At 49.1% G+C, this 23,204-nt stretch overlaps 1 protein-coding gene across 1 annotated transcript; it reads right to left on the bottom strand.

The window, feature by feature from the left end:
- Nucleotides 1-807: 807 nt before the first annotated feature.
- Nucleotides 808-18,449, bottom strand: LOC149344510 (uncharacterized). Its single transcript, XM_089547253.1, has 9 exons — nucleotides 18,150-18,449; nucleotides 14,435-14,494; nucleotides 13,399-13,473; nucleotides 12,267-12,315; nucleotides 11,414-11,625; nucleotides 9,925-10,215; nucleotides 3,092-3,311; nucleotides 1,788-1,946; nucleotides 808-992 (listed from the first exon to the last, which is right to left on the bottom strand). The coding sequence occupies exons 1-9, from the start codon at nucleotides 18,447-18,449 to the stop codon at nucleotides 808-810; spliced, it is 1,551 nt and encodes a 516-aa protein (XP_089403379.1).
- Nucleotides 18,450-23,204: the final 4,755 nt, after the last annotated feature.

Raw genomic sequence — 23,204 nt, 5'->3', positions numbered from 1 at the left:
GGTGAAGTAAGTAACCCACAGGTTACGCCACGGATACTGGGATTTGCACTCCTGCAGTTAAGAAGACCGTTGCGCCTCGGTTCGTCACTGCGGCTGTCATAAGGACGCGGGAACTCGGCCAAACAGTCGTTCATATATGAGGACACCAGTTCTTCCAGCTCTTCCAGAAGCTTTGAACTGTGCTTTCAGCACAGTTCACAGCTTCATTGGTGTTCGTCAGTAAATGAACAACAGGGTGGGCCAAATTTCAATGAAAATGTTCGTCTTGGTCAAAAGATTTTCACGTGAAACCTAGGGTAATTTGCGGTGCACTTGAACGTAGTCAGGGTGAGGAGATAGCGAGCAGTTACCATCTTGTATCGCACATACAGAATTCCCTCTAGAAATCGCCAATTTCGCAGCTTGTGCTAGTGATAGCTAGTAGTAGCTACCAGTGTTCCGCCTGCATGATGAAACGCTGGTATTTTTAGGCAAGAAAACGTGCAACACAATATGAAATACATTGATGATGTGGAGCATATCTGGTGGGTGCCATTTGAAATTGTGCAAACGAAGTGCAGATGGAAAGAAGGGCCCCTGCGCCTGTAGTTTTGAGTGCGCACACTTACAAAAAGCGCGAACCACCTCTGAACACTCGCTTATGTGTTTGTACAAAGTTTTCGCCCCAGATGATCGTCATTCCGAATGCAGTGACGCAGAGAGAAGCAGCTTGCGGCTTCAGTGCAGTGTCTGGCGTCTTCAAAAGTCACCGGTGTTGGCTGAACGCTGCCACTGAGTCGGGCTTTTTGGAGGCATAGCCCGCGGCCATCAGACCATCCGGGCGTCGTAGACGAAGCGGCGGCCCCCGGTTTCACGGTGTTCGGCCAGCAGATCCTCCTGGGACTCGCCCACGGGACTCGAGGGGCCGCTGGGCTGGCCGTCGCCGCCTCCGAGCAGGGCCTTGGCGCCATTGCACAGCTGGGACCCACGTCGGCTGCATCTCTCGGGGCAAGCTGTGGAGGAGACAGTGATCTCTTCAGTTCGCTTTGGTGCAGAGTTACGCCAAATATTAGAAAGACGCTTAGGCTTCCCCTTAAGCGTAGACACGATAGTGTTTTTTTCTTCTTGTTTGAAGCCTAATTAGGATATATATATATCTAGTTGCATTTTTTATTATTATAACATCGGTACACACCTCCAACACACTTTACTGTCATACACACCGTGAACCAACAACCAACAATACGAGTGAAACAACTATTCGTGGCATAGTTCCACACGCTTATTTGTAGATGGCTGTCTCTCACAACCAGTCTGGATTCAATCCTCTGTGAAATAGGGTTTCCCACTGTCTCCGCTCCTGTTCGCACTATACCTGGAGCAACTTTGTATAAGTGTTATAAAGAGTAGAGCCTTCAGAGGTTTCCGTATAATGAGTATTAGCATGTGCAGATGACATCGAGTTTTTCTGCGCTAAGCCAAGCATCGATCGATGAGGTTATTCGCTCAACAGAGGACTGATTCAATGTCAGGAGCTCAGATTAATCATTCTAAGAGTTGCGGTGTCTGCTTTTGATTGTGGGGATAGACACCTGCTGAATATGCTGGTATGCAATGGACAAGTAATCCTCTCAAGTACCTTGGCATCCCTCTGAAAGCCTATAAGCATAGTACACATTACTGGAAAGACCGCGTGCCAACTATTCAACGCTATGATCAGACTTTTGTCCCTCATGGTCTCTCGATTTTTGGCAGGGCGTCTCATGTAATCTGTTCCTCGCCACTAAAATTTATTTGCTCGAACTCACCGTCGTGTGCAGGTGCAGACTTTCCGGTGCTCTCGTGTCCATTGGAGATCGCTGTTTGTCGACGCACGACCAGGACCAGGGCTACAGCGCAGACGATGAAGACGGCGAACAGGGCGGCTGCGCTGCCGACGACGATTTCGACGCTCACGCAGATCCACGCTGAAAAATTGAAGAAGTGAAAGTGCATTAGTTCGCCCGTAACGCCGGAGAGCTAAGCCTTTCACTAAGACAGTCCACCCTTGCGATAGGTTCCTAGCGGTAACAATTATGTTCTTAGAGTACAGGCAAGGCTTGCCAAGTGCAACTGCTATTTGCTGATGCAGAAAATCCGATGGTTATGATGGTGTGTGCTCCAAAGTCCAACAGCAAAAGCATGTGACAGCAGCACAACCACGAGCTCTCCACAAGCGCAAACTCAGCGGCTAGGACGTCACGTAAGACACGATGACCTCGAAAATTTGACTCTTGGTGCAAATCTCTTGGGAGACTCCTGGGAATACAAATGAATTTAAACTACTTTTTGTCTTGAGTGTGCACCAAAAGACGTCAGCTGGCTTCTTCATGTTAAAGACTAGGTGCCAGGCGCACATTAACAGTTTCTTTACGTTCAGTTACGTTTAAAGACTCGTCTATATATCCTTCGGCTATAGCTGGAAGAAGCCAAAAACTCTATCACTAAAACAATCGGACGCGACGCTGGTGTTTGGTGTACTGATTGTCATCGCCCGAATGAAGCAAACCTTTGCCAGATGAGGCAGCATGTGTATCGAAGTATTTGCAACGTTTGTCCTAATCTACTCGTGTGATATCTCGAAAATGAATATAGCTTGTTTCTCCGCTGGACATGGTAAAATGGAAACTTGGGAATGCACACAGATGGCGTCACCTACAATATAAAGGACATAGATCCGTATTGACGTCGCAAAAAACGCTGCTATGCAATATGCATTTGTCTGGTGAACATTTGGAAAATTGGCAAAAGTAGTCAAAGAGTGGGTGGTCGATAGACTGATGCAAGGAAACGCAACAGTCACAGAAGAATATGAATTACGACGGCTTAAATAACGAAATGTTGAGGCTTCTTCCTGTTACAGTAAGTTATAGCGACCGACACATCGCTTGCTACAGGGGTACTTCTAGATTAATGTAGTACATTAAGGCCGGTGGATATTTTGCTCAGAATGATAATACTAAATCATACTAAACCAATCCATTTTCTGCTCGCGACGGAAGCCGACGTTTAGCAGTAGTCACTTCATGTGCGAGCGCGAGCATTAATGACGGAGCATGTAGGTGCAACTCACGCGGAGGGGCCTTCTGAAGGCTGCCTTCGGGCTCGGCAACGAGGAGCGTGTCGAGGAGCAGGGCCTGGGTCTCCGCTTCGGGTTCTCCCGTCCACGTTGACAGGCGGCGGACGAAGATGGAGTAGGAGGTGTCCGGCCGGAGAGGGAGCGTGGCTGACTGCCGGGAGGTGTACAGGCGCCCCGTCACATCCACCGCGTTGTCCAGGACCTTCCACGTGACCTGGGAGAGCGCCAAGACCCGGCAACGCACACTTAAATGCGGCTGTGAGCAGAACTGTCAGGTGATCACGTGTCTGGTTGACAGCCCTACCCGTGATGCCCGTGGCTGTGAAAAGAGGGTAGAGAATGTGCCATGTTCTGTGTACTAGAGAGGACGAAATTCCCCAGGGTTCGTGGTTGGTGAATTTGTCGTATCAGTAAGATGTGTACCAGTAATCACCTGATTTCAATAGTCCACATTAGAGAACCAAAGTGACACTTTAATCACCGCGAATGCAGAACCACTGGCCGGCATGAACGGCTTTGGTTGCCGTTCGCGTATCCTATATTTTGCTATGTGCTATGAGTCCAAAGGACGAACACCCATTATTCCTCTGTCTAGCTTCTCTTGTTGCCTTTCCATCAGCCTCTAAAACTAATTTGAACACAGTTCTTGCGCTAATTTCTAGTATTTGTCCTACGTCGGATTTTAAGCCAAGTATGGCGTTCGAAATAGTCCCGGAGCCATTACACCGGTCCATAGTATTGACTCATATCTATGGTGGCCGCGTTCATCTTTCCTTTCGTCTTGAGACATTCTTCATGGGACTTTAGATATTCTCTTTCTTCCTCAATCCACCCCTCCGGATATTTGAGTTCCTCCCTCGAAAGCAATAGCCCTATCTGTCTTCTGCCCCTAGTGAGCACCCCGTAATGCAATGGGGATGTTTTCACATGTAACAGCGAGGAAACTACAGAGTGCCATGACACCCAGCTCGAACATGTTGATATTTGTAGCCTACGCTTCCACTCGCTGCAAAGCCTGACTTGTAAAATGATTGCTACCTTCCGGAAGCACCAACCACCTCCCCTCACTGCACCTCCTTTGGCACCACACCCAACGCCACCCTGATCCCCCGCCCCACCCTACTCCCACACACCACCACCTTGCAGGAGCGTCATCCATCAGCCATACAGCCAACTCTAAACTCCAGAAGCGCCAGACACAACCAAACCTCCTCCCTCCTCCACCCTCCACAAGGTCGTACCGGACTATAGTCGGATAAAACTTAAGAAGGCAGCGGCTTTTCCCCGTCAAAGAACCCCCCTCCAGCCAATGGCGTCAGCCGATTTTCGTGACCCTGCTAGCGTGACAATGCAGGGAGTGGTAGATAAAAGGAGATAGCCCCCCTCCCTCCACAGTTGAGTATAGGCCCCTCTCTCCATTGTGGCACCGCTCCCTGCATTGTCGCCCTAGCAGGGCCATGATAATTGTCCGACGCCATTGGCTGGGAGGGGGGTCTTTTGACGGGGGAAACCCGCTGCCTTCTTAAGTTGTATCCGACTATAGATACCGAAGCATCAGCAGATTAAAAAAGCAAATGTGAATAGAATTCAAGCACGCTTTGGGAAAGGCAGCTGCTGTCCCGAAGGATAAAAGGAGATAGCCCCCCTCCCTCCACAGTTGAGTATAGGCCCCTCTCTCCATTGTGGCACCGCTCCCTGCATTGTCGCCCTAGCAGGGCCATGATAATTGTCCGACGCCATTGGCTGGGAGGGGGGTCTTTTGACGGGGGAAACCCGCTGCCTTCTTAAGTTGTATCCGACTATAGATACCGAAGCATCAGCAGATTAAAAAAGCAAATGTGAATAGAATTCAAGCACGCTTTGGGAAAGGCAGCTGCTGTCCCGAAGGATAAAAGGAGATAGCCCCCCTCCCTCCACAGTTGAGTATAGGCCCCTCTCTCCATTGTGGCACCGCTCCCTGCATTGTCGCCCTAGCAGGGCCATGATAATTGTCCGACGCCATTGGCTGGGAGGGGGGTCTTTTGACGGGGGAAACCCGCTGCCTTCTTAAGTTGTATCCGACTATAGATACCGAAGCATCAGCGGATTAAAAAAGCAAATGTGAATAGAATTCAAGCACGCTTTGGGAAAGGCAGCTGCTGTCCCGAAGGATAAAAGGAGATAGCCCCCCTCCCTCCAGAGTTGAGTATAGGCCCCTCTCTCCATTGTGGCACCGCTCCCTGCATTGTCGCCCTAGCAGGACCATGATAATTGTCCGACGCCATTGGCTGGGAGGGGGGTCTTTTGACGGGGGAAACCCGCTGCCTTCTTCAGTTGTATCCGACTATAGATACCGAAGCATCAGCGGATTAAAAAAGCTAATGTGAATAGAATTCAAGCACGCTTTGGGAAAGGCAGCTGCTGTCCCGAAGGATAAAAGGAGATAGCCCCCCTCCCTCCACAGTTGAGTATAGGCCCCTCTCTCCATTGTGGCACCGCTCCCTGCATTGTAGCCCTAGCAGGGCCATGATAATTGTCCAACGCCATTGGCTGGGAGGGGGGTCTTTTGACGGGGAAAACCCGCTGCCTTCTCAAGTTGTATCCGACTATAGATACCGAAGCATCAGCGGATTAAAAAAGCAAATGTGAATAGAATTCAAGCACGCTTTGGGAAAGGCAGCTGCTGTCCCGAAGGATAAAAGGAGATAGCCCCCCTCCCTCCACAGTTGAGTATAGGCCCCTCTCTCCATTGTGGCACCGCTCCCTGCATTGTCGCCCTAGCAGGGCCATGATAATTGTCCGACGCCATTGGCTGGGAGGGGGGTCTTTTGACGGGGGAAACCCGCTGCCTTCTTAAGTTGTATCCGACTATAGATACCGAAGCATCAGCGGATTAAAAAAGCAAATGTGAATAGAATTCAAGAACGCTTTGGGAAAGGCAGCTGCTGTCCCGAAGGATAAAAGGAGATAGCCCCCCTCCCTCCACAGTTGAGTATAGGCCCCTCTCTCCATTGTGGCACCGCTCCCTGCATTGTCGCCCTAGCAGGGCCATGATAATTGTCCGACGCCATTGGCTGGGAGGGGGGTCTTTTGACGGGGGAAACCCGCTGCCTTCTTCAGTTGTATCCGACTATAGATACCGAAGCATCAGCGGATTAAAAAAGCTAATGTGAATAGAATTCAAGCACGCTTTGGGAAAGGCAGCTGCTGTCCCGAAGGATAAAAGGAGATAGCCCCCCTCCCTCCACAGTTGAGTATAGGCCCCTCTCTCCATTGTGGCACCGCTCCCTGCATTGTAGCCCTAGCAGGGCCATGATAATTGTCCAACGCCATTGGCTGGGAGGGGGGTCTTTTGACGGGGAAAACCCGCTGCCTTCTCAAGTTGTATCCGACTATAGATACCGAAGCATCAGCGGATTAAAAAAGCAAATGTGAATAGAATTCAAGCACGCTTTGGGAAAGGCAGCTGCTGTCCCGAAGGATAAAAGGAGATAGCCCCCCTCCCTCCACAGTTGAGTATAGGCCCCTCTCTCCATTGTGGCACCGCTCCCTGCATTGTCGCCCTAGCAGGGCCATGATAATTGTCCGACGCCATTGGCTGGGAGGGGGGTCTTTTGACGGGGGAAACCCGCTGCCTTCTTAAGTTGTATCCGACTATAGATACCGAAGCATCAGCGGATTAAAAAAGCAAATGTGAATAGAATTCAAGAACGCTTTGGGAAAGGCAGCTGCTGTCCCGAAGGATAAAAGGAGATAGCCCCCCTCCCTCCACAGTTGAGTATAGGCCCCTCTCTCCATTGTGGCACCGCTCCCTGCATTGTCGCCCTAGCAGGGCCATGATAATTGTCCGACGCCATTGGCTGGGAGGGGGGTCTTTTGACGGGGGAAACCCGCTGCCTTCTTCAGTTGTATCCGACTATAGATACCGAAGCATCAGCGGATTAAAAAAGCTAATGTGAATAGAATTCAAGCACGCTTTGGGAAAGGCAGCTGCTGTCCCGAAGGATAAAAGGAGATAGCCCCCCTCCCTCCACAGTTGAGTATAGGCCCCTCTCTCCATTGTGGCACCGCTCCCTGCATTGTAGCCCTAGCAGGGCCATGATAATTGTCCAACGCCATTGGCTGGGAGGGGGGTCTTTTGACGGGGAAAACCCGCTGCCTTCTCAAGTTGTATCCGACTATAGATACCGAAGCATCAGCGGATTAAAAAAGCAAATGTGAATAGAATTCAAGCACGCTTTGGGAAAGGCAGCTGCTGTCCCGAAGGATAAAAGGAGATAGCCCCCCTCCCTCCACAGTTGAGTATAGGCCCCTCTCTCCATTGTGGCACCGCTCCCTGCATTGTCGCCCTAGCAGGGCCATGATAATTGTCCGACGCCATTGGCTGGGAGGGGGGTCTTTTGACGGGGGAAACCCGCTGCCTTCTTAAGTTGTATCCGACTATAGATACCGATGCATCAGCGGATTAAAAAAGCAAATGTGAATAGAATTCAAGCACGCTTTGGGAAAGGCAGCTGCTGTCCCGAAGGATAAAAGGAGATAGCCCCCCTCCCTCCACAGTTGAGTATAGGCCCCTCTCTCCATTGTGGCACCGCTCCCTGCATTGTCGCCCTATCAGGGCCATGATAATTGTCCGACGCCATTGGCTGGGAGGGGGGTCTTCTGACGGGGAAAACCCGCTGCCTTCTCAAGTTGTATCCGACTATAGATACCGAAGCATCAGCGGATTAAAAAAGCAAATGTGAATAGAATTCAAGCACGCTTTGGGAAAGGCAGCTGCTGTCCCGAAGGATAAAAGGAGATAGCCCCCCTCCCTCCACAGTTGAGTATAGGCCCCTCTCTCCATTGTGGCACCGCTCCCTGCATTGTCGCCCTAGCAGGGCCATGATAATTGTCCGACGCCATTGGCTGGGAGGGGGGTCTTCTGACGGGGAAAACCCGCTGCCTTCTCAAGTTGTATCCGACTATAGATACCGAAGCATCAGCGGATTAAAAAAGCAAAGGTGAATAGAATTCAAGCACACTTTGGGAAAGGCAGCTGCTGTCCCGAAGGATAAAAGGAGATAGCCCCCCTCCCTCCACAGTTGAGTATAGGCCCCTCTCTCCATTGTGGCACCGCTCCCTGCATTGTCGCCCTAGCAGGGCCATGATAATTGTCCGACGCCATTGGCTGGGAGGGGGGTCTTCTGACGGGGAAAACCCGCTGCCTTCTCAAGTTGTATCCGACTATAGATACCGAAGCATCAGCGGATTAAAAAAGCAAATGTGAATAGAATTCAAGCACGCTTTGGGAAAGGCAGCTGCTGTCCCGAAGGATAAAAGGAGATAGCCCCCCTCCCTCCACAGTTGAGTATAGGCCCCTCTCTCCATTGTGGCACCGCTCCCTGCATTGTCGCCCTAGCAGGGCCATGATAATTGTCCGACGCCATTGGCTGGGAGGGGGGTCTTCTGACGGGGAAAACCCGCTGCCTTCTCAAGTTGTATCCGACTATAGATACCGAAGCATCAGCGGATTAAAAAAGCAAATGTGAATAGAATTCAAGCACGCTTTGGGAAAGGCAGCTGCTGTCCCGAAGGATAAAAGGAGATAGCCCCCCTCCCTCCACAGTTGAGTATAGGCCCCTTTCTCCATTGTGGCACCGCTCCCTGCATTGTCGCCCTAGCAGGGCCATGATAATTGTCCGACGCCATTGGCTGGGAGGGGGGTCTTCTGACGGGGAAAACCCGCTGCCTTCTCAAGTTGTATCCGACTATAGATACCGAAGCATCAGCGGATTAAAAAAGCAACTAACTGTGAATAGAATTCAAGCACGCTTTGGGAAAGGCAGCTGCCGTCCCGAAGGAGCACCCTCCAGACACCCCACCTCCTCTAGCCACGGTGCTGGCCGCTGACCCACCGCGACTCTCCCCCACCTCCGCTCACTGTCACCCTCCAGAAAAATTATGCCGCGTGTCTAAAGCCTCGGCCTTGGTCCATGGCCATGGCTTAGTACAAGTAGTCAGGGAAGTGAAAGCAACGAACTAATAATCGAGGTTAAATCCAACCGCTTTCGCACAATTGCTATATATCAAATGTCTGATCATCCCGTAATTTTTTCTGACGGCCTTGGGAAATGAATGGGTTTTACGGAAGATTTAATCCAGAGTTGGTTTTTCAATGCTTAGCGCCATGTGGTACGTGGAGGCAGTAGGCCACATTTAAAGCATCTGCCAAGATTTCCCAGGCTTGGGTACACCTCGAAAGCCCACACTCTCCGGGCTGTCTGGATATTATTGCGCTTGTCGAGTGGGTAATGACGGGAGGCGGTTTTATGCGGGAGCATAAGGAGCTGGTTGGGCCATTTGGCAGTGTCGCCGTGTCGGGTCACACTTTACGACACCTATGACGACGTCATCAACGACACTTGACAAGCGGTCATAACATAAAGCATGCAATTTCATGACTGGGTATGAATGAGCGAGCATAACGTCAGCAAACAGTAAGTGACTAGCGGAAGTAGGCACGTATAGAGGAATTTTTTTCGGGAGGGACTGAAGATAATTTCTTCTATATAACTGCCGGGGAGGGGGGGTACTTACAGCTAGCTGAGCACTGCACGACAACAGGGGGGTCCTCCCCTCCCCCATCCCCGATTACGTGCACGACCGGAAGTATTGCCAACAAACCGAAAGTGATGCGACAACGCATCGAGGCTATATCCTTGCGCTGTCGCAGCACAGGCTGGCCATTATCTAGGTGTTCGCTAATTTTTGCCACCTGCTCTGACACTCACCTCGCGGAAACCCTTCCACACAAATATCGGTGTACGTTAAAAGTGCTCTACAAAGCAACTGTAATGAGAGCACACCTCGAACTTGACTCTTTTGGAGTGGGACGAGTGGTGGCCGCAATCCCAGGAGACCTGCGCTTCGACCTTTCGCCCCGCCGAGTGGCGCAGTCCTAGCAAGCTGGGCGCGGCGCAGGTCTCCACCCTTTCCGCGGCGTCCGACAGCAGGGTGTCCTGGTCTGGCCGTACGGCGTCCAGCTCCAGCATGAGCCGGGTGCGCGCGCAGGGTCCACGGGGCGCCAGAGCCACGATCTCCAGCTCGGACGCCTGCTTCAGCTGGCTGCGGCTGAGGGTCGCGTTGTGGTACTGCGTCTGTGAAGAGCGAGGTGCGATGGTTGGGGCTGTCAAAAAAAAACATAACAGAGAGGCGTAGCAGGTTCCTCGAAATGGGGGGGGGGGGGGGGGGGTGAAGCTTGCAGGCATATTTGCGCACCTCCTTTAGGAATGACGTAATGCCGTTTTTCTGCGGCGAGCATGCATAAAACAATGACGGTTGATATGCATAGTTAGGAGAAATCAGAATTAGGTGCGCTAGCGGTCTGTGCCCATTGATTGGGATGTTTACTGTCCACCTGAGAAATAGGTCACGTGACCTTGTGACGTCATCACAGCCTCTCCAGTGAGTTTTGCAGTTGTTTGGCGGTCTTCCTTTTTTTCAAGGAATTAGTGACTGTCAAGAGCTATTGACGACGTGTGCACGGACGCAGCGTAAACTTTGACGGGTTCGTCACGCTAGCGTCTTACTTAGCCTCTAGAGGGATCTTATGCACATATGCTCTTTTTGACAAAGCAATATAATTTATGCCATCGTAATTTCAAATACTCAAACCTAAGCATAAACCTTGCTACTTATATTACGTGAGTAGTTATCAGAAATATCCACCATCAAGAGAGAAAGGATTACATCAGGTTTCAGCTTTGTTGATCTTCGCACACTGGCCAAACATCTTGAACATGTCCCGGCAAACAACTGAAAGAATGCGGCCACGTTCAGTGGCCGCGATCAATGGTAAAAAGATGGCCGCTGTAAGGGACAGCCGGCGGGAATGAGTGAAATAAACAGATGGGGATGAAAAGCGCCAATCTGGGGTTGTGTTTTGTAGCGGCTCGTTTCCTTTTCCCTTTTCTTTAGGTCGTCTGTCGTTGGAGTCGTCCGCGACATCCTGCGCCATCGGGAAGCCGCGAGCAGTGGTAGAAAGGGGAAACGAAGCGTTACAAAGTTACGGCTCCTGGGGCGGATATGGCGGTGACTACACGCCACCCTAGTTGCTGCTGCATCAAACCTTATAACCGAAAACGTATAAGACAGCGAAAGTCTGAGTGCACGACCATGCAAATTTGAGAGGAGGCACAGCATACCGCTGCCCGTTTGTCTTCGTCCAGTCTCACCCTCTATATGCTCTTTATTTATTCTTTTACTTTTTCTGTTATTCTGTTAACTGCACAAACCTAACACGAGGCACATGCTTCCACGTCGCCAGATCTCCGACCGCTCGGCTGGCATGCGTACCTGGGCGGCCTCTTCCCAGCGGTCCCGGTGTACCACTCCCCTCAGCAGCAGCAGGTACACCAGCGCCGTTTCGGTCGGGACGCCCCCGAGACCCAGAGGCCGGTGCCACGTCACGCGCACCGCCTGGTCTCCGTCGACCGCTTCCAGCCGCGGCGGCTCTGCGAACACGCCGGCCAGTTCCTCCTCTGCGGGCCCTTTGGCAGCTGCGATGCCTGCGAGGAGGAAGCCCGCGTTCTTCGGGGTCCGTTCGGCACGTGGACTTGCTGGGATGTGAGGAGGCTGTTTGAATGAAGCGCGCCTCTGTGGTCGTATTTTTTTTCTTGATTTCCGCAGCCAAATGCCCGGCTTCTGTACCACTCTTTCAAGGCGATGGTAGCCAAGGCAATAATTTACTTCTGTGCGGATCAAGTAGAGTTCGGTTTAAGATCTCACTTCACTTATCACTTGTTCACTATGCCAGAAGCATTATGAATTCCTGACATGAAAGAGTCACAACACGAAGAAGGAAAACGAAAATATTTGAAAGCTAATTTCATCCATGCCTGCTATTGAAACGAAAATAAATATCAGGTAATCAATCACCCAGTCAATGAAAACGTATTGCGAACATCATTAAAACAGCGGATGAAGCCACATTAAAATTGAGAGACTGACTCCTTAGCGAGAATACATTCATTCTGGCTTTTGAAGCCACTACTTGAGAGCTGTAGCATCTTTACAAAACATCCCAGAGAAAAAACGCAGTCAGCTAGGTCCGGTACGTAGAGCCCTGCCTTGTGTTCGGCTCATAATATCGGCACTAAGTACAAATGGCCCCCTCTAGTTTTGTGCGACTGCGTGGCAGTATACGTACCGGTTCCATTTGTGCGCTTGAAGGAGCAGGCCACCTGACAGCCGGAAAACTGCACAATGGGTGTTGGGACGCATTCATTAGTTGAGCACACTCTTAAAGGAGCCGCTGCGCTCAGAAGAACAGGCGAACAACAAGAAAAAAATACGTAGACAATAGAGACAAGAACACGGGCCCTCGGCTAACAGCTCCTTCAGTGGAATATAGTGAAGCAGCGCTACGGCACAGGGCCAGAGGGGAGAAAGGGACGAACACAGCGCTGATGTGTTCGTCAGACCAACTCGCCCACCAGTTCATCCTTCAGTGGAAGTTTTAGCCTTTAGTCGAACATCCGCACTGCGGGCTGCCTTGACTTGGTCTTTTCTGTTCCTTCCTCACGTGTTATAGGTGCACAGAACGTTCAATGGCCAAAAAGGAAGCTTACAGATGACAAAACAACCAAGTGAGCGATGATGCTTAAAGAGGCACGCAAACAATTTCAACGCTCTACGCCTTAGGCCTAAGCTTAGTTAGGCCTAATCAGTTTATTAGTTAACATTAATCGCCAGTTTATTGACTTCTGCCAACACTACTATTACTATACCGGAAAGTGCTTCCATTTACCTCAAAAACCCCATTTAAAAAGTTTTTGGAACTTTAAAAAAGGAAAAAATAACACCCCGCATATGTAGAAGCGCAGGCTGAAGTCAGCGAAGGGCTCTATGGCCTTCTGGTGCTATTTACGCGTTGCCAAATGTAAACGTAATGGAGCAGCATGTTCACGGAACAGTTTCTCATGTACGCTTCATTTTTCTCCATTTGTGCTAGCACAGAGCAGACTGGACTGCTCCACTGACTCATATTGGCACCCATACCCTTATCATTTGCACTCCCGTGTGTAATATGAAAGAGAAGAACAATTTCGCACACAAGTGCGAATTTTTTAGCTATTTCTTCACCAAAGTAGAAAATGACTTTTTATGCTACACTCTAATTGGAGAACAAGTTACAAAACAAAAAAAAGAGCCATGCCTGTCGCGCCTAACAATGATGATATCAATAACTGAATGCTCTTACTCCGTTCCCTCTCATATTGTACACGACGGTCTCCCGCAAAAAACAAACAAAAAAAACCCTGCAGGGCGGATTGACTTACGCAGATGTCTGCGGCGGTGCACATGGGTCCCCAGATGGTGAAGTTGTCGTAGAAGAGGCCGCACACTTCCCAGCACTGCGGGGACAATGAAAGTGGTGAGAGGAACCGACGCTGTCCTGACGAACGCTCCTTGTCGGCTACCATGTCGCCGACGTGTACGCTGCATGTGCTTAGCCGACAACGAACACGGACGACAACAACATGCGCTCGGCACACTGCGCGCCTCCTTTCTGCTGTCTTTTGAGTCATTGTAGAGTATTCTAAGGGTTCTGGAAGTGTTGTGTTTTGGGCAAGCAGGCACTGCTTAGTTATTAGCAGTGTTTCTTTTGGGTTTGCATCAATGCCGCACGCACGTCGATCGAACACCTGGTGAGTATACGGAACCCATCCATGCGCTCAAAGAAGGACCGCCAGTCTGAAGGTGCATATCCCGAGGCAGAGCACATGGGAACGGCTCCGTGTAGTGTTGTTGTTCAAGGAGCTAACAATAAATTCCTAAATGTACGCAACCGCGAGGTGAGATCTTCTTGTGGTTTATGCATGTTCCCACACGCATTGAAGGAGTTGAAACCTCCATGCAAGGTGACCTTTATAATAAAAATAAAATATTTCGCCGAAGAGAGAACTCCTATTTCATCAAGAATATACGTTAGATCTAGCAACCATGCTTTCTGCAGCCACGAGAAGCAGAAAGTCCTTTTTGGATGATATGACATGGATTTCCCGAAGCAAGTATGACTTGCGCTCATAATGAAGATAAAAACTGAGATTCAAAAGGCACTATCACGCCTCAGGCTGGGCTCTAAATATGGCCAAGCTAGGGCTAACAACAAAGTGCGTTCGGCTTGAAATTGCCTACATGTTCAAGAGATTGCAATTTGATGCAGTACACCACCATTGGTTTTTACAGCGCAGACTTCTGCTTTGCATCCAAAACTGTTGCGTTGTGCAAAATCGCTCTTTTTCAAATTGCCTCCCTCTGCTAGATAAATATTGTGAACTCTACGTGACCTAGGCCCTCATCCAGTAGACTCACCATGTAACACTCTTTGTTTCCCTGGCACTCAATCTCTTGGGACCCGGTTTTCAGGCCAAGCTGAAAGTACAAACGTCACAAACAATAAGACTTGAGAGCAGTGTAGCAACCTTAAGGCCGCAAATCTATGCAGTGTTGCTGGGCGCACGCTGTAGTCGTGCAGGCTCAGAGTAGTGAACATTATCGTGTATAACTAGCTACTTCCATGCTGTGATGTAATGCGTATAACTAGAGTAGTCTTTCTTTAAAGCTACACGCTCAATAACTTCTGGTCTGATTAGTTCCACGCGATGTGGGCTCCGTCAAACTACACCTGGTAGTGTTAGTTCAGAGATTAGGAAATAGCAAGAATGTTGTAGTGAAATGGTTCAATCGAAATGCATTCTTACATCTCTTCCGAAAAGGGCGAGAAACTTTGCGGCCACCATAACGTAACTATTCCATTATAATTATACTGCTTTCTTTGTTGTGTTGTTCAATGAGTCGCCGCCACTCCGTCGTTATCACTGCTATCAATCAGTCGGTGCAGCGGCTGATAACAATGCAATAGAATCTAGTGAAAAGACAGTGCATTAAACCGAATTAAAGTATACCGGGATTTCAGGGCAGTTTGTGACTAATCGTTAAAAGTCTTCTGGATAAAGGCGTGCTTTCTGTGGCATGCAATACAAACGGTGACCGAAGCTAAATAAAAAGCGAATCATGCTAGCAAGGCATTCTAGTTCTAAACTAAATTTTGAAAGCTTTTTAACTATTACAGATCGACACCTGGTTGGAATTAGAGGTTTGAGCTGACCATTAGTAATAGCTATATTACAGTGGCGTAGCCAGAAATGTTGTTCTGGGGGTAGTCTCATGTTGCAGCGCGGCCTCCTGATAGAATTCGTCGAGGGATCAAACGCAAGAATAATTGCATTGCCATTCTGACATTGCCATTGTGTATTAGATAACGCTACGTACTGTCTAGACAAGTGAAATGTGTATTTTTTTAAAATAAAAGAATGCATTCGTATGTAGTAAAAACCATGGCAGACATAACTGATACCTATGCTTCCATGCTTTTGCGTACTTAATAAGCAAAGAAAATATCAAACGAACTCTAGAACTATATCAGTTCGAAACCAGCAAACCAGTGCATGCCGCTCATATGAAAAACATAATGGCCATGAAATTAGCAAGTATAGAGGTCAAATATTTGTCGTTTAAGAATCTTTGTCGTTTAAGAACCTTTACATTTTGTACATATGCAACGACCAGGAAAAAAATCTCAACTACGCTGTCCTTCGTTCCAGTGTAGTGCGCAGCAGCAGCTGTCACCGGTCATGTATTGCGATTAATTGCACCGAAATTTCAGTGGCAACTAAGAGCACATGTATAAACGAGGAGTTCTGCAAAATATGCATTGGTAGTGCGAAGATAAAATGGAGTATTACAAGTGCGAAGATACAAATTGATAAAGGACAAAATAGTGTCAATGGAAACAAAGTCACTGTATGTATACACACAACCGCGCAACAAGATATGTAATGCACGTATGTCTCCATTAAATCCACGCATATAAGCAAGAGACACTCTATATAATGCGTCAAAAAAGGCAAATAAACATATTACGCAATCACAGATAGTAAACTTGACACACGGAAAGACAGACAATCCAGGCAAGAACAAAGCTATGATAGCAGAAGTCGCGATATGTACAGCCTTTGTCAGAAGTTCTGAGCCCGGGGGGTCTGCTTCTGGGCCACACTGTTTTGCTCGTGATGCGCGCTGAGCGTCCCAAATCTCCGGAAGGTAAGATTTTTCGTCCTGCTCCCTCCGATGCGTAGGACTTCCATGAGTGCTACAGGAGCGCCACAATAGTGCTTTGAAGCAAACCCCCTGGGCTTGCTTTACACTCACGTGCACAGCACACGGGCGTTTTCGCACTTTGTCTCCATCAAAATAAGGCTGCCACGGTCGAGAATCAGTCACGCATACTTGAGCTTACGGCAGTCGAATCACAAAGCCACTAAGCTACAGGGGCAGATTAAACTAGACTACAGTAAGCCATGTTAAAGTAAACCGACATTGATGACGGTCACCGATCAGAATTTGTAATAAGGGAGTAATTGCTCATTGACATCCAATCGAGCGCAGCCATACGGCTACAGAGGAAAGCTATACAGCTTCCTCAGAAACTTCTTAGTTTAAAAAAAATTCGTCCTGGTCCGGGGTTCGAACCTGGGACCACCGCTACAGCGGAGCAGTCGATCTACCAGTTGAGCTAACCGGGGCGGCAAGCTTGTGGTAGGGCAAGAGCGAATTGATCAATAACTTGAAGTGGGAACTGTGTTCGTCAAATGTTTAGGGAAAACCCCCAAGGTGGAGTAGATTTGTAATAAGGGAGTAATTACTCAATTACATCCACCCGAGCGCAGCGGCTCAGCTATACGGCTACAAAGGAAAGTTATACAGCTTGCCCTGAAAATTCGTCCTGGTCTGGGGTTCGAACCCGGGACCACCGCTACACCGGTGCAGTCGCTCTACCAATTAAGCTAACCGGATGGCAAGCTTATGGTGAGGAAGTAATTACTCCCTTATTAGAAATCTACTCCATCTTGGGGGATTCCCCTAAACATTTTACCTGACCTATCAGAATTTGTGCCCATTTCTTGAGAACACAAGAATTATTCACGTTTTGGACTGGTGGCGTTATGTATGGTTCACATTATAAGTTTACAGGCGCCAAAATAGCGGCGAATGTAAGAGCGCCATAGGAAAAATATTTCATTTACTCACAGCTGTGAGCGAAGCGTTAGAAACCGCCAGTGCAGTCGACTGCTCCGAGTGTGCCCACGGATGCCTTAGTTTGTGCGGCCGACGGCCCGCAAAGGGAGCGGGCGTCAACCCTGGAATGTTCAAAGCCGCGACTTCGCCAAGGACAATCAGTATCTGGCGCGCATTCGTACGAAGAAATCGGAAAACGACTGACATCACGAAAACTGCGTATGATATATATATTTTTTTTTTTTGCGGCGAAGGAAAATTACGCAACGAAGGTAATTTACTGTTACAAAGACTGAAGCCTCTTTCACATGCTAGCGGAAACGCTAACGATTCCTGCCGCCGCGGCGTAAAAACCTGTTTTGAGCCGTCGCAGCGGCTCGAGCGGGCAGAGCGACGAGGTTTCAACGAGTTGAAAGTTTCCGCTGCGACGCGGCGCTCAGTCGCTCGCATGTGAACCAAGCTTGACACCTTCGCTCGCCAGAACTTCATATTTACGTTTTTCCCTTTAAAAGAAAGAAAATGTTACTTATATTTGCTCCAGGCTCTAGCTGTCAAAACTGCGTTGCATCTTTATACCACACATGAATTGTTGAAGGAATTGACGGCCAGGCACGTTGCACAACTGCGCAGTCAGTATCAGAGCGAATACCTTTGAAACAGCCGTCGCGGCGGCTTAGTGGCTGATACGGCCGTGGCACAAACATTTCATTAGAGCAGAGATGCAGAGTCGCACGCTGCTGTGTGCCATGCGAAGTGAGTGTAGGTTAAGGATCACCAGGCAGTCGAATTAATCCGGAGCTCTCAACTACGGCCTCTCTCACAACCCCGTGCGCAGCTGTGGGACTTTAAGCCACTGGTTAAGCGAGCTATGAACCGCCGCGCTCTTTGAACAAATCAGCTACGGAATAAATGCTAGCTGTAGGCGTCCACTCCTTCCAAGGTCACTCACCTCCCCGAGGCAGGTGGCTCGGCACTGGGCCAGCCGGAGTCTCTCCCGGAGTTCACCGGCGACGTGGGGCTCCCGCGTCGGCCGGTGGGCCACCGCCACCACGCCGACTGCGATGAGCACGCCTAACAGGAACACCGTGCTTGCGAACACGGCTGTGCCCCGAGGCGAAGACCACCAGCGCGTCTCCGGGTGCGAACTGTGACGGGGACCGGGGACACTCGGAGTCCTTGTGGGCGCTTGGCTTCCTGCCTCGCGGAGGCTGCTGATGCGAGCACTGACGCTGGCAGACACCCTCTCCATGCCGTCGCCTCTGCGCTCTAGGTGCCCATTTCCTTGAGCTGGGCACTCCTGCCCACGTTAATTCCCCTGGTCCGTCTCCATCTCTCAGTCGCCTGAGAACCGATTGAGAACAGTTTCCTGCCTTTTACCCTGTTATCAATCGCGTTTCCTCTGAGCTCCGACACTGTTGACAATAGTGGTGCGCATAGCCTGCTTTTTATTTCCTTCTCATGTCAGTGCAGAGGACATTCTGGCTGAGCCCTCAGCACATTTACAATATTTCATGCTGATTACCCTAAGTCCGACGAACTAAAAGCAGTCAAAAAAAGGCCGCCACCGTCTGGAAGACGTTGAACTAACGAGCGGTAGCTGTTTCGTTTACTAGAACCGATATGAATGAGATTAAAGGGAACTACACCAATGGAAATGCGAATTTGTACCTTTATTTGCCCATATGATAAACACACAAACATTTCACTTGCACATATTGCAACCAACTTTCACACAGATCATTGCTTAACGTCTTCATTGGCACCTTCATTAGATTCTTCTCTTGATTGGTTAGACGAACTTTCTGCTTCCATAACAATTTCGTCGTCATATAGTTCGACCTTTATCCACGATGTTAGACCCTGACTTCATCATTGGGATGCGGGGCAGGTGGTTGTTTCTACTATGCTATTGTAGGTGCCGCTACAAGTCTCAAAGGGGGACATGCTTTCTTCTAGGGGCTGCCGCAGATGGCGCTGTGATTGATCTCAGGTTGGTAGTAGACACTAGGAAATCTCGAAACGTGAGGAGTAACTGCTAACGCTCTTAAAACATCTGTTTCGCTTTGCCCTCCGCCGGCGCAAAAGAAGGTACCGCAATTGACAGTATGCATTCCGCGCCAAGTGTAAGTCTGTACGGCCCAATTTTTCTCCGTAAAGAAATTTTTTCATTAGACTGTCGCCACAGGATATATAGTCCACAGAAGCAAGTGCAGTATACGCGCCGACAGCGCTAGTATCACAGAGTCTCTTAAAACATTAATGGTTGGGAATTAGGTGTTGTACTTGCCGGTATTAAATAAATGCCGTATAATTCTCAGCTACAGGCAGTCGAAAAACTGCAAAATTTCAACTTATAAATATGTATAGCCCGCGTATTGTACACCAGAAATTACGGTACATACATAGCCTCATTTCTTCATTTTTGGCTTCCTCTGATAGAAAAAGAATGGAAAGAAGAAAAAGGCAATATACTGGATTGATGCGGAGGGAAAATAGTAGCATTCTTCTTTCACTCGAAGTTCCGAGTCCATGTCTTTCACTCCCCAACCTACTCCAATTAGTATTTTATTCCAATTCCGATTACTTAACTACGCGGGATGAGTCGCATTATTCGATCGCGGCTAGTCCTCATACGAGTGGCTCTGCGGTTAAGCGATGCGCCACTCCACTGGCAGGTGGTGGTATTAAACAAAGCCACCGGTGGGGCTTCTGAGACCCAGGTTTTTATTTCCGAGCGATGCGGATGGAAAAGCTTTCGCCAGCTTCATTTTTGAAAACATAGTAGGCTGGCTATTGTGCACGTAGGCCTGTTATTTGGATTTGTTTTATAGGAGGTTTAACGTCCCAAAGCAACTCAGGCTATGAAGGACACCGGAGTAAAAGGCTCCTGGTAATTTTGACCACCTGGGGTTCTTCAACGTGCATTAGCATCTCACAGTACACGGGCCTCTAGCATTTTGCCTCCACCGAAATGTAATCGCTGCGGCCGGGATGAACCCGCCTCTTTCGCGTAAGCGGCCGAGCACCATAACCACTGTGCCACCGCGTTGGCGTAAGACTGCTGTTGTCTGGATAATTTTCTCCGTAGGCATTTTCATTTTTGCTTACCAGTTATTCGTTCGGCTTCTCCCTCCCCTTACCTGCAAATGGTGAGGGGAGGGGGTGAAGGGGTCGGTCGACAGATTGCAGGTGTAGAGACGCAAATCTCTCTAAACAGCACCTAGCAGGTGGAGGCTTGCCACAGACGCCACCGCCGCCGGACATAGTTTTCGCCTTCATGACAGTCGAAATACTGTCGCACTAAATGTGAGCGACTGCAAGCTCCGGCTTTTGTGCTGAGGCCAGAAGCGATGATTGTAAATGAACAGGTCCTAACGGTAAGAGGAAACGGGAAATGTAAGTTTAAATCAAACGCCAATTTGAAAAGGGGCACGGGATGCGTTGAGTGGAGGGACGAAGGGGGGGGGGGGGGGGGCGCAAAGAAGCTGTTTGGCTGATGCGAAAAAATGAAAGCCATGTGGTAGGTGCCGTGCAAAGAAAGAACAAAAAGAGAAACGTGGAGAAATAAACGGCACGAACCTACAGGTACCAAAACAGAAGATAGGTTATGTTTCACTTCGAAGCAGGCAAAAAGGAAGTAATAAAAGAGGACAGAAGAAGAAAGTCAATGAAGAAAAGAAGGAGAAGAGCAATTCTGTCCAAATGTTTAGCTCTCAGCATTGGGCTACAAGGAAAAGCGGCCATCGCGCCCGCACACCTGGATGCCTGGGCCCTTCAGCATAGGGTCATTGGAATCACAGAGTTGTGGAGAAGGCAAATGATCAGGATAGAGACGAAAAAAATGCTATCCGGATGAGTGACAATGCGACGACAATCGGGAATTGTGCTACTCATCGTTGAAACCACTCGTTTAATCAGAGACGTGAATTCTAGAGAAGTAGTTGCAGAAGTTTCGTGAAAGAATACGTACAAAAAACGCAATGGAGTTTGAAAGCAATATGTGACGTTAGCCAGTCGGGCAAGAAACGCGGTTAAATGATATCCTAGTCCAAATCGATGAGAAATGTGCTTGGGCAGGGCATGTAGGTTACTGATGGCTGTTAAGGGTAACTGACTAGATTCGAAGAGAAGGCAGCCGCAGAGGGTGCCGGTGAAACGTAAGGTGGGCGGATGAGATTAAGAAGTTCGCCGAGATATTGTGGCCGCAGCTCGCAAAGATTGGGCGTAGTCAGATTCACGATGACGATGGTGGTGTGGCGTTGGAGCGCAGTTAATATGATAACGAGAAACAGAATCGCAAACACGTCCAGACGGTCGGGACCGAAAACGATGAAAATAGGAAGGGAAACCTCCTTGGACTGTTATGAAATGAACGATAGATTTCGGAGGTGGGACGGAAGATGAAATTTCAGTGACATCAGGAACCCAGCTGTAACAGGTAAGTGCCATTGTCAGAGGAATGCCCTTGCGCAGACCATTGCTGATGGACAGCAGATGCACAAGCTGTCCAGGCACAACGGCGGGAAAACTGAGGAGAGCGGGACAGTTCGCAACGCGTTGCCTTGGCCGCTGCAAGTTCGTTACCAACAACACCCCGATGAGCCAGGACATTAAAGGGCTGAATCGTATCATAATCATCATCATCATCAGCATGACTACGCCCACTCCAGAGCAAAAGCCTCTACCATGCCTGTCCAATTAACCCTGTCCTTCGCCATTGTCGGACAACGCCCCACAAACTTCTGCTACGCTTTCCTTCTATTGGTATCCAGTCCGTTAACCTTAAGGGCCAGCGGCGGTTATCTTGCTTCGCATTACAAGCCCTGCCCATCCCCATTTCTTCTTTATTTCGACTAGGAGGTCATTAACCCGTGTTTTTTCCCTGACCCACCGTGCCCTCTCCCTGTCTCGTAATGTTACGCCTATCATTTTACTCTGCATCGCTAGCTGCGTGAGCTGAATCGCATACAGCTCTGTAATTTGGAGTAAATGATGCTTTGTGTGGCAATGCTGAGGGTGGTACACGGATATGGGAAACAGAAACGACTAAGTACGACAAACCAGTGACCACTCTCCTCCGCTGACGCTGAGGAAATAGTCTTTACGCCATCTGTAAAAATGTAGAATAAACGCTGCTTGGATAAATCAGCGGCCGCTGCAGGAGTAAAGCCCTCTTGTGAGGACCTTGGAAAAGTAGGGGGAAGGTGAACCCACTTGCATGGCATCGGGATAACAGCGGGGTGAAAAGCACCACTACCAAATGTGACATTTTCTTCACAGCAGAAAAGGCGGAATTGAGCATTGAGAGCAGCAAATTATATTTTAAAGTGATGAGTAGTCGCCGGAACTTGCAATGATTAATCATTTTGGGTACAGTCAATACAAGGACTTTTTTCTATTAACCTCCGTGTGTAAGCAGAGATTGGTGCTTAATAGCTGCGCTGGCTAATCTTTATTGCAAAACGGAAGAAGTCATGCTAGCGCTGACAACATAATGCTCAACAAAACACAGTTGCAACACCGAGTGACACAAGATACGGAAGACACCGAACAAAGCAGAAATACTAAAGCAAATAAACAATAAACATTAACAGTAGGAATCATAATTCTAATAAAGGGAAAATAAACAATAGCCAAGCATAACAACTTCCTTGCGAGATTCGCTCCCATGCCCACCGCAGAACATGTGGGATTCGAAAGATGGCATTTCAAAACATAGGGTACGACCGAATTGGCTCATCTGGCATCACGCACACACACACATGAACGCACGCACGCACACAAACACACGCACGCACGGACACACATGCATGCAAAAGCACGCGCACACACACACACACACGAGCGCACAAACACACGCGCGCATGCGCACACACATACAGACACGCACAAACTTACCACACACGCTAGCACGCGTACACATACAAGCAAACACACGCACACGCACGCACGCACGCACGCACGCACACACACACACACACACACACACACACACACACACACA

Source organism: Amblyomma mixtum, chromosome 5, assembly GCF_055824585.1.
Source record: "Amblyomma mixtum isolate Tamu chromosome 5, ASM5582458v1, whole genome shotgun sequence".
Taxonomy (NCBI): domain Eukaryota; kingdom Metazoa; phylum Arthropoda; class Arachnida; order Ixodida; family Ixodidae; genus Amblyomma; species Amblyomma mixtum.
The sequence above is the reverse complement of the archived record's forward strand: the minus strand, read 5'-3'. Positions and strand labels throughout refer to the sequence as shown.